This window comes from Diadema setosum, chromosome 2, assembly GCF_964275005.1.
Source record: "Diadema setosum chromosome 2, eeDiaSeto1, whole genome shotgun sequence".
NCBI lineage: Eukaryota > Metazoa > Echinodermata > Echinoidea > Diadematoida > Diadematidae > Diadema > Diadema setosum.
The window spans coordinates 12,475,703-12,487,779 of record NC_092686.1 but is presented as its reverse complement, the minus strand read 5'-3'; the positions used below and the strand labels follow the sequence as shown (position 1 = coordinate 12,487,779).

Below are 12,077 nucleotides of genomic sequence, written 5' to 3'. Positions count from 1 at the left end.
TTTTGTTTATATTCTTCCTTATAGGGTCATGTCACCAGACAGAAGCAACAACAGCATTAAGACTTCGACAGCACTCTGCAGGATTCAGAATGGCATTCATCTCCATGAAATTCAACACAAATAGGCATATATACATACAATTACAATTAGTAATGTACTCCTGTGTGCACTGGATGAGATGAATGTGCTTGCCTGTACAACTAGCAGCAGCAGTACCACTGTTCCTCAGGAAGTAGAAATGGCTCAATGTGATGTGGGCATGATTTGTGTCAAATGATCATGGAAGCTATACATAAAGTATGGACAAAAAGTGCTAAAAGACTTAAGTTAACAGTGTGGGATTCAAATGTCTTTGGCTTGTAAATAAACTGTTTGTCACATAATATGTTTAGGTAGCTAGATACTCTGTAAGTAGAATCTCGTCGGCTCAAGGCTTGCCTAAATTACTGCACTCAGCCCCATATTTTCATATGTGTATAAATACATTTTACTGGCCTGCCGAGCTGCACCAGGGAAAGAAGTATCCTTTTGTATATTTTTCTGCCCCCCCCCCCCTTTTTTTTTGGGGGGGGGGGGGGTTGAACTGGTGCTCTAAATACATTTGAACCAGATGTACTCAATAATATTTGTTTTGTTTTGTTTTGTTTTGTTTTGTTTTGTTTTGGTTTTTTTGTTTTTTTTTTTTTGGGGGGGGGGGGGGCAGCCCAAAATTAAAATCGCAATGTTTTGTGTGTTTGTGTGTTTGTGTGTTTTTTGTTGTTGTTTGTGTTTTTGTTTGTGTGTGTGTTTGTGTGTTTGTGTGTAACAGGTGTCTAAGATGTTCAGCCTGAGATTTTGGTGGCCAAAAAAGGAAATTAGTACTGGCGCAAAATAAGACCAACAAAACACTCTATTTTCTACGATAGTTGCCTGCTTTGGGGACAACAGATAACTTTTTTCTTTTAAATTGATGGTCCACAATTAATCAACCTAAAACCAGGCTACTGGACCACAGTTAATTTTTGACCCTGCATATCGACCTGGAAGCAAGAGTTAATTATCCTAACTTGTTTAAAAACTTTTGAGTACCTTTTTCTGTTTCAGTGTTGAGAAATGTTATCCACAAAGAATAACTTCATCACTTTCTGAGGCCACTTTAAACAAACTCAAAACGAAAAAATACAGTTCAAGGCTCTTCTTTTCTTAACAATCATGCATTCATTTTTTTTTCAGTACTCTTTTTGTACTGGAAATCAATTGAAGTGTGCCTATCACTTGACACAGTAAATTTGCAAAGTCTATCTATTTAGTGTATGTTGCTCCACATATTAGAAGCTTCAGTTACACTGCATGCTTAATACAGCCATGTAGACTGTGTCTGTGTGTGAAAGACAATATTATGAGCCCTAATTATGTCTCCATCAATAACATTTTTTTTTTCTCAGCAATTAATCAAGACCATTTCTGAAAGACATCGAAATATAGAGCATGTAGTTGGCCTATTCCTTGCTGAATTAAGTAGTCTTTTAATACAATTGATCATACAAATTTAATTCATAAATGAAGTGAGTATAGTATATGTATCACAGGCATGGCTCTTCTCTGATTTGAAAACTATTCAATTACATGCAATTTCATATATTTTTCTATATTGGTAAACTAAGGATTCCTTTCAAACAGTTAAAAGTGTAGCATATCCCACGTTGAAATGTCTGAACACCTATTACTACTTTTTTGCAAACTACATTACAATTCTTCGCAATAATCTTTGTTTCATTTTCTTTGCTGACGACACTTCTCACACAAAGCTGGGAAGGTTCAGCAAAATCCAAACCTGTGCAACTAGGCAGGTTTGTCAAAAGCCGAACCTGAGCAGCTCAGCACATTCATCAAAAGCTGAACCCAGGGCAGCTCGGCAGGTTCGTCAAAAGCCGAACCTTGGCAGCTCAGCAGGTTTGTCAAAAGCTGAACCTTGCCAGCTTGGCAGGTTCGTCAAAAGCCGAACCTTGCCAACTCAGCAGGTTCATCAAAAGCCGAACCTTGCCAACTCAGCAGGTTCGTCAAAAGCCGAACCTTGGGAGCTAGCAGGTTCGTCAAAAGCTGAACCTGGGCAGCTCGGCAGGTTCGTCAAAAGCCGAACCTGGGCAGCTCGGCAGGTTCGTCAAAAGTCAAACCTTGCCAGCTCGGCAGGTTCGTCAAAAGCCAAACTTTGCCACCTCGGCAGGTTCGTCAAAAGCTGAACCTTGTCAGCTCGGCAGGTTCGTCAAAAGCCGAACCTTGGCAGCTTGGCAGGTTCGTCAAAAGCCGAGCCTTGGCAGCTTGGCAGGTTCGTCGAAAGCTGAACCCTGACAGCTCGGAAGGTTCGTCAAAAGCTGTGCAACTCCGCAGGTTCGTCAAAAGCCAAACCTGTGCAGCCACTGGCAAATTCGTCAAAAGTCGAATCTGGGCAGCTCGGCAGGTTCGTCAAAAGCCGAACCTGGGCAGCTCGGCAGGTTCGTCAAAAGCCGAACCTGGGCAGCTCGGCAGGTTCGTCAAAAGCCGAACCCTGGGCAGCTCGGCAGGTTTGCCAAAAGCCGAACCTTGGCAGCTTGGCAGGTTCGTCAAAAGCCGAACCTGGGCAGCTCGGCAGGTTCGTCAAAAGCCGAACCTTGGCAGCTTCGCAGGTTCATCAAAAGCCGAGCCTTGGCAGCTTGGAAGGTTCGTCGAAAGCTGAACCCTGACAGCTCGGAAGGTTCGTCAAAAGCTGTGCAACTCCGCAGGTTCGTCAAAAGCCGAACCTGTGCAGCCACTGGCAGGTTCGTCAAAAGCCAAACCTGGGCAGCTCGGCAGGTTCGTCAAAAGCCGAACCTGGGCAGCTCGGCAGGTTCGTCAAAAGCCGAACCTGGGCAGCTCGGCAGGTTCGTCAAAAGCCAAACCTGGGCAGCTCGGCAGGTTCGTAAAAAGTCGAACCTGGGCAGCTCGGCAGGTTCGTCAAAAGCCGAACCTGGGCAGCTCGGCAGGTTCGTCAAAAGCCGAACCTGGGCAACTCGGCAGGTTCGTCAAAAGCCGAACCCTGGCAGCTCGGCAGGTTCGTCAAAAGCCGAACCTTGCCAGCTCGGCAGGTTCGTCAACAGCCGAACCTTTGCAGCTCGGCAGGTTTGTCTAGAGCCGAACCTTGCCAGCTTGGCAGGTTCGTCAAAAGCCGAACCTTGACAGCTCAGCAGTTTGGCAGAAGACCAACATTGACATATCCAGCTATGACTGATGCAATTCTGAAAGAAATGAAGGATAGATTTGTTAATTCCATTTTGTTTATGCCGAACCTTGCACCACAATTTCAGATTAAGATTTAAAATTTCGATCATTTGTAGACTCATTTTCCCATTTTTTGAGCACCTATTTTTAGCAAAATCAGTCTAATTTTTTAGACTAAAGTAGAAAGTCTATTTCTTAAATAGAACGGGTTGTTAGTAAATGTTGTAATAGTACTAACCAGGCACATTTCTTCTTTTTTCAATTGCCCAATTCCAATTTTGATTTCTTCCTGTTTTAATAGGATGTTCACTTTTTCTTCAGAATATATTCAGTCTATTGGGTGAAAGAAAAAACACTTTTTTCTTGTACTTCTTTTAATGTTCTGTCAAAGAGGGGTATATATGTAGTGACTGTAATGTCAACCTTACATGGCATTTTCCTTGGCTTACAAATTATTCAGTAGTACAATTGAATGCAATTGATTAGTGCTAAGGATAGTGTTCAACTACTTGGGGTGGGAATAAAAGTTGAAAGTTTAATATTTCATACATTTTAATTGGGCCCACACATGTGCATGGCAGCATACTGGTGTAGCTCTGCCTGTGTTACTGGAAAGATTACTGAGTATTGCAATACATGTTTAGTAAGAATCGCATGTTTTGACTGAAACCATGCTGTGACTATATGTCTACCCCCCAGCAAGTGATATAGATGTAAACACAGCTTTCCTCAGTCCGGACAGCTCCAAATATCTTGGTCTTCTCAGACGAGGTAATAAAAAACCTGGTGGTGTGCTGAGCATAATCTTCTTTTCTTCTGTCTTCTTTTCTTGGTGCAATAGTCACTGAGAATCAAAAACCAAGATACTACCATTTCATTCAGAAATCAACACTACATGCGAAAATTGATAATTTACTCTCAAATATACTGATATGATGGTACTCTCATATCATTTCAGTATCTATTTTTGAAATATGATATTTAGTGCTATTTACACCAAAGTCTTACCCCCGCTCATCACTTGCTTTTATTATCTTTCATTTGCATGCATCAGAATCACTTGATCATCTAGCATATTCTCATCCTTTCAGCATGCTGTTAGAGTGTAGCACAACTTGCACCATACCATGCAACATCATGCATGTTTGAGTTTGCTGCTGTGCACACATCTTGAAGCAGTATTACACTTTGTGATTGATTGCATGATACAGTATTTACCACTGGCACGAGTGTAGATTAAGATCCTCATGGCAATTTATTGTATATTGTATGCATCCATGCAGCATGAAATACTAAACAGAGTGACAGCGTGGCATTAATGATGCTTGTTTGTGAAATTAGGTAGTCTGTGTGGAAAGGATGCTTGCATTCATCCATATCTCTCTGAGCTCTTTCAGACGATTTAAAGTGACTGTCTTTCTTGTAATTGTATTTATTAGTTATAATTGTAATCATGTTTTGAGTTACTGATTTTTCAGACACTCGGAATATAAAAGATAATCTGAATAGAGCTCTTTCAGACAATATAGAAAAATGTCTCTTGTAATCATGTTTATGAATTGTAATTATAGTCTTAATTTGGGGTTTTGAGCTTTTGAGCTGTAAAACAAGCTTGCAAAATGCATGCTACATATGTAGCTACATTGTACATGTAGTGCAATGCAGGCAAATGGCATTACATTTTGCGCAGTCTGTGGGCAGATGTAATTTTAAGTTTATGGTTGAGCTAAGCTCCGCCCCCTCAATCATGTTCTGGAGGTCAAACCATTCAGACAGGAGGCATGCACCATGAATGGAGCAAATCAAGATTTGAAAACACATCCAAACCTCAATTTACTGATCAAGATTCTAGAATAATTCACTTTCAGATGAAATATCAAGATTCTTTTGATATCATAATTCTTTTCATAGAGATTATAATATCTTTTAATAGAGATTATAATCATGCATTACAAGAGAGATTTTTCTACCATGTGAAAGGGGGAATATAGCTTGTGTGCATGATCTGTTGACACGGTGTCTCGCTTGATATTGTCTTCTTTTCCCTCACATTCCTAGCTCCTACCACTGCAGTCAATGTTTCAAAGTGAACTCTGTTTCCATTGGTTACAATGATTATCCCTGCATGTCATAACAAATTATTCAGCTGTAGTGCTTAAGAGTGTCTTCTGGTGGCTCATTGGTAATGTGCACACCATAAATTCTTTAGGGAAATTCCCCACCCACCCACCCACACCCTCGACCCCAAAGTTGACTGAATTGAAAAAGACATAAAGTGAAAGTTGCATCAAAATCAGTAAAATATTTAAGAAAGTTATGGAATGTTCAAGTATAAGATGTTTTCAGTCAGTTACAATGTACACAATGTATACATTATTTGCAAATAAAATGGGGTAGTGATGTTGTGAACTCACGGCTATTCCCATTGTTTTGTCTATATAGAAATGGTGATAAATATGACAATATGTTCCTAAAAGATAAAGCAACTATACCTCTCCTGTGATATTTCATTGTTGTTTTAAAGTCCATTCAACTGTTCTAATTGAGACTTTTCTGATTAGCATGTAAATGTGTCGTCATTAGACACTGTAATATGCAAGTGGGGACAGTCAGATTTTACAAGCAATGTGTGACATATATCTCACATTTTGTATTAGCAAAAGATGCACAAAGTAATTTGTGTCTCCATACCCAACCCCCCCCCCCCAAAAAAAAAAAAAAAATGGGCTGAAGCCTAGAAAGCTACAGAAAAATCATGTTTTCTAGAGTCATTTGCTTGTAGATATTGCAAATTCACTCCTCTCTATTAACCCGTTGATGAGAATGGGCTGATTTTGCTACAACATGCATTTCCCATAGACACCTGCCCAAGTATACAATTTGTATGTGGGACTAGTCTTCAGCAGGTAAAGAATGGGTAGAAAATGGTGCCACAAAGTTTTCTTGACAAAGCAAAGTTGGCGGGCATCATAAATATATTTCCAATTATTCATATTTGAAGATTCTAGTTACATTGTATTTCAGACATGCATAACATGTCAATTGTTTTATGTTGCTGTGTCTTCTTTCTGTTGTTGTGTTGATTGTGACAAAATGTTTGCATCATTATTTACAGCAGCATAGTGAAATATTTCTGTATTAAAAGCAAATTAAAGTATCAGAGCATACAGTGCAAGTTGAAGAGAACACTGATTCACTAGGCAGGTTTACTGATGTATTCAAATTTTTGTCTATTTTCCGCAAGGACGTACAATAGCAACCACCCGTTCAGTTTTGCTGTTCCTAAAAAGCATTCCAGTTATTGGAATTTGACATGCTGGCATAAGTTCTTGCTGTATGGCTGTCAGAATCAACCCACGAAAATTATAAAGACTTTCATAAAGTTTGAATATCAGTAAACCAGTCTGCTGAGTCACAGAAGCTGTGTGGATTTGTGAAAGTCTTTGTTGTTGTTTTTTTCTTTTTGCCTACCCAACTTTAGTTAATCCCATTTCTTGTTCCCGTTCCTTCCCGCTTCCATTTCTGTCGCTGTCAAACACACACACACACACAAATGTGAAAATAGCGAGTACCGACTGTTCAGTTGTTACCATCCCTACAGGAGTGTTTACATTCAACCGCCAAGGTATTATTCATTTTCCTGCTCATGTTGTTGTCATCTTTCTGATGTTTCATTGTTTTGCTCTTGTCTATCATTCATTCATTTTGGGGGGTTTTCTCTCTCGCACACACACAAAGAAAAAAATAAGACATTTTTTTCTACTACTCTGCATCTCTTTTTTTTATGCCTCCGCCACGAAGTGGTGCCGGAGGCATTATGTTTTCGGGTTGTCCGTCCGTCCGTCGTAGCGTCCGTCCGTCCTTCCGTCTGTCCGTCCTTCCGTCCGTCCGTCCTTCCGTCCGTCCGTAATGAATTTTGTGGACAAGGTAACTATCGAAACCTGTTGAGGCATCCTAATGAAACTTGGCATGTATGTGTATTAGGGGGTGAAGTTGTGCCTATCAACTTTTGGGTGCACATGCTCAAGGTCAAAGGTCAAAAGGTCACGGTCAAATACATAAAATTTCACTATTTCCACCATATCTATTGAATGCCTGAAGATATTTTCTTGAAACTTATTGTATACATGTATTACCCAATTAAGATTCTCTGGTGAAAGTTTGGGTCATGAGGTCAAAGGTCAAAAGGTCAGGGTCAAATACATAAAATGTCACTATTTCCACCATATCTATTGAATGCCTGAAGAGATTTTTTTGAAACTTAGTGTATACATGTATTACCCAATTAAGATTCTCTGGTGAAAGTTTGGGTCATGAGGTCAAAGTTGAAAAGGTCAGGGTCAAATACATAAAATTTCACTATTTCCACCATATCTATTGAATGCCTGAAGATATTTTCTTGAAACTTAGTGTATACATGTATTACCCAATTAAGATTCTGTGGTGAAAGTTTGGGTCATGAGGTCAAAGGTCAAAAGGTCAAGTAAAAATATTAAAACTTCTTTTTTTCCTCAGTACCTTGGAAAATTGTTCAAGGTATCTTCATGGAACATAGTATATACATGTACTGACTGGAAGTGATTATCTAGAGAATGTAGGGTTCATGGGGTCAAAGGTCAGGGGTCAAAGGTCAAGTGCAAGACTTCAAAATTTTACTATTACCCTCATATTTATGCAATGCCAGCAAGGTTATTTTTTTTTACACTTGGTGTATGCGTGTGTAACCTAACAGAAACTCTCTGGAAAGTTTTTTTTTCTTCTTTTTTTGCCTCAAAGGTCAAAAGGTCAAAGATCAAGTGAAAGTGCTGAACTAACTTTTTCCTCCATATCTCGGAAGTGGCTCAAGTTATCTTGAAACTTAGTACATATTATGCATGTTCTACCTGAAAGTGATTATCTTATGAATTTTAGGGTCAAGGGCCAGATGAAAATGGTAACAATTTACTATTCAATTCAGAAATTGCACTTTTTCTCCACACCTGTACCTTGAAAATTACTCAATGCCTAAATGTATGAATGGGTCAAAGTCAAGTTAAAGTCCTTAAATCCCTAGATACATGCTCTCCTATTCATCCAATTAAACCTAGGTCAAGGAAGGTGAACATTCAACACATTTGTGACAAACTTGTCATTTCAATATTTTGCCAATTTTGTGAAAATGTAATCACACATTGTCCACATGTACTATCTAGACCTATTGGGAAAAATCATGCATTATGGCGGAGGCATACCAGTCGCCAAAGCGACATTTCTAGTATTTTTATAACTTTGGTTCTAGATTAAAAGTGCTCAGTGAAAACTGTGGACAAATCATGTTGTGTCCAAGGGATTGTTAGAGTTTATCTCCTGCGCTTCTCTTCATTCCTTCCAACTCTCGTAGCCACAGTGATGTGATGGTGACTTCATGAATAGTGATAATATAATGATCTTTAGTTTGTGGAAACAAAATAGTTCAAGGGGATAAGTTCTACATTTTTGGATCCTTATGGCAAAACCTGTTTTCTAATTCTGAAGAAAGAAAGTGACATGTATTTACCCACCAGATATATTCATCTATGCTGCATTTTAATAATTGCATGTTGAACTTGATACTTTTACATTTCAGTCAGGTTTGTCACTCATCATTTGTAAGTTTCATAACTTTTGAGGTTTATTTCAGTTATATGACAGAGTTTAAAAGTTATTCTATCAATGGCTTGCTCTCACAAGGAAAATTTCATGCTTTACAAAGCATTAGTGATATAACTTTGCCAAGAAAATTCTCAGAGAAAGGTTTTGCTGATGAGGAACATTTGTTGTCCTACCAAAGGCATCAGAGCTATTGGTAGAAATCCAAATTTTATGTCTGAGCATATGAAAAACTTTTATCATTTCATCTGTGGTTCACTCCTCTCGAATTAATGAAGTGTAAGATGTAGATTTTAATGATCTTAGTAGCATCAAAGAACTCTACATGGTTTATACTTCTTCCACAAGTTCAGTTGAAAAATGAATTGACATTATTTGCTTATTTTCCATTATTTCTGCTTCATAAGTGTAGGTAGATTCATATCACATGCACTCTATGGGCAACATAAGTGTACATCTGACTGTATCATGCAGAGCCTGTGTTTCCAGTATTTCGTTGTTCATAGTTTGTTTGTGTGTTGTTGTTGTTGTTTTTTTTTTTTGCTTTTTCATTTTTGTTGATGAGCACATACGGTGTGTTTGTGTGTGTAAACACATAGCAAAATGTACATTTACCTTCATTCTGCAATGATGTGAAATGAAAGTGTGATGGTGTAAGCTTGCATCCGCTGTTTGGTGCATTGCGTATTCTACTGTTTGTAAATGTTGGTAGTGGCTGTAGAAAGTGCATGCTGTACAATGTACATTGTATGTGTGATTGTGCCTTTAAGCCCTTCATATTCATTCTACCAACAACTGGCTGTACAGTATACGCCTGTCTTTTACTGTATGTGTTTGGACTTTGCCAAACTATTCTTCAAAATATATGCAATCATGGAGCTCAAGATTTCTTGGATGTTTTGCCTGATGATGCAGCACTTCACTTTCGCCCACACAGAAAGTGACATTGGCGGAAGTACCGACACACTGACCCCACGGGGCAGCTCCACCCCAATCCCCGTTACCCAGCCACCCCCATCAATCCCCGTTGGGGCCACGGCAGCTGTCAGTGATGAAGATGATGATGCCATGGCAACGGGGAACCAGGTGGCATTCACTGCCCTCATCCCTGCCAGCCGGAGGTCCGCCTCCGTATCATCCCTCGTAGAGTCCAGGGATGAACCAGGTCAGAAGTAAACCTGTGGTCTACTTTAGCATTTGTTAACATTATTTTGATTTATTGCAAGGGCAGCTTTTCAAGAAACACAATTAGTCATGTAAGAAAGGGCATCTTCTTTCGATTGTCTTTTAAAAAAAATTAATTTTCAGAAATTTTGTAAGAACTAGCCTTATCAAAAGAGTGCATTGAGAATCGATTGTATTGTAGTATATGTTCTTCATTCAAAAATTAGCTAATGATTCTACCAACTTACAGTATGGATAATTATAGATGTTTTTGAGGACCTGGAGTACCTTATTCACACATTGAATATATTTCAAAGTTCAATCATTTCGAAACACAAGTTGACTGTCATGTGTAATAATGCCCATAATGCATGTCCACATGATCCATATGATGGGGAGAATGAGCTGCACATGTTAAGTACAATTGTACTTAGTGCTACTGGATTATGCTCCAGTGACACAGCATTCTTCTGACCCACCAGACATGTCACCGGTCACGCCTCGGCGTCGACACAACTCGGATGTAGGAAACTCTCCCCGGGAGTCCCGCCCGCTACGCAAGAGGTCGCTAAGCAGCGCCCAGCTGCCACTCCTTCCAGACGACCCCAGGTGGCTCATGACTCTGGAGTCAGGTGAAGATTGCATTTTGTATGACCCATTGCTTTATGGGTACTGGGTGTGGCGTGCATTGAAGCTGTAGGAGATCACTATGTGCCAGAGACTGTTGGTTCATTTCTTTAATCTCGTACTAGGGCCCAATCACTGTAACATTACAAATATCATTATGGCTATGCTGGTATTGTCATGTTGATTGAGATGATTGCCAAGGTATGTCAGTATAATTTTTTTTTTGCTTTCAGTGAGGAATTAAGATTTTGAAGCAGTTTTTAAATGACTGTCTGAATCAATGAATTGATGCATGATTTGCAGATGTGTTGTAAGCAAATAGAAGCATGGAAAAAGAAAGGAGTGAATGAATGAAGGGATGGATGGTTGGATGAATAATTGAAGGAGTTCAAATATTTACAGTAGTTATTTCAGATGGGCTTTTTAGCCACGGGATAACACATACACAAAAGATTAGAATCATGCAGTCTGACTGCCCATCCCAGTCGATGTGATACTTCAGTAGTCCTAAGCGAGACTGAGCACCTAATAAAAAGCAGAGTGTATATATCCCTTAATTTTCTGCTCATCTTGCTGCTTGTAGATGTTTGTAGTGAGCTGTCGGAATCGGAGATGTCACTGTTTCCCCTGCAAGACCCTCCTATGGACAAACATAAGATCCTCTCCAAGAGACTGAGTAATGTCAGTACGGCAACAAATACTTCCGAATCCTCCAGTGTGTACCTGGCTGATGACAGTGTGTCATTACAGGTTCGTGCTTTACCTACAATTTGTATTTGTGTGTGAGTCTTCTTGCTACTGACACAATTTTCTATGTATTGGACTAGGTGCACAACTTATGCTTTGTGTCCGTACCTTATTATGTGTTGTTCTGACAAATATTAGCTGTATTTGCGACAAAAATTTTGGTTACTGTCCCATGATAATCTGAGTACATAAAATTGTGTACATAATAATGGAATGATATAATTTTGTTTTAATCGCATTTAGCACAATATCAAAGGACAGTTCCACAGTGATATTGTATGGCAGTAATACTGCTTTACTTGATGATTAGTAATTGTCTTGTTTACTTAGAAAAAAATTGTGAATGTACATTGTAAGAGAGTTTGAATGTGTAGTGGACCGTTTATACTCTATGCCACTCTTTAGGCCCTACCACATTCACTCTGTGGCAGCATCATGATCAGCCATGCAGTTAGCAATGGTCTGTAATAACCTCTGAACCAGGCTTTCCAAAACATAGATAAATCTTTTTTTTAGAAGAGCAGTTGAAAACAGCAAAGCAGAAAGTGATTTTTTTGCATATTGTACAGTTGTAGGTGCTGCATGAATGTCTTTTGTTGATTTGTTCAAAAAGAATGCTCATTCAGCTGTACTTTCCAATATGCACCATTGCAAGTTCATGCATGATCAATTTAATTACTACACACACTGTAGATTTT

At 39.2% G+C, this 12,077-nt stretch overlaps 1 protein-coding gene across 1 annotated transcript in view; it reads left to right on the top strand.

The window, feature by feature from the left end:
- The window catches only part of LOC140238370 (leucine-rich repeat serine/threonine-protein kinase 2-like), a 59,084-nt gene that overhangs the window by 27,291 nt on the left and 19,716 nt on the right, over nt 1–12,077 (top strand). The window contains exons 3-6 of the mRNA XM_072318309.1: nt 6,779–6,838; nt 9,779–10,006; nt 10,488–10,637; nt 11,216–11,382. Of these exons, the coding sequence (XP_072174410.1) occupies nt 6,779–6,838; nt 9,779–10,006; nt 10,488–10,637; nt 11,216–11,382 (605 nt within the window). The remainder of the gene's footprint in view (nt 1–6,778; nt 6,839–9,778; nt 10,007–10,487; nt 10,638–11,215; nt 11,383–12,077) is intronic.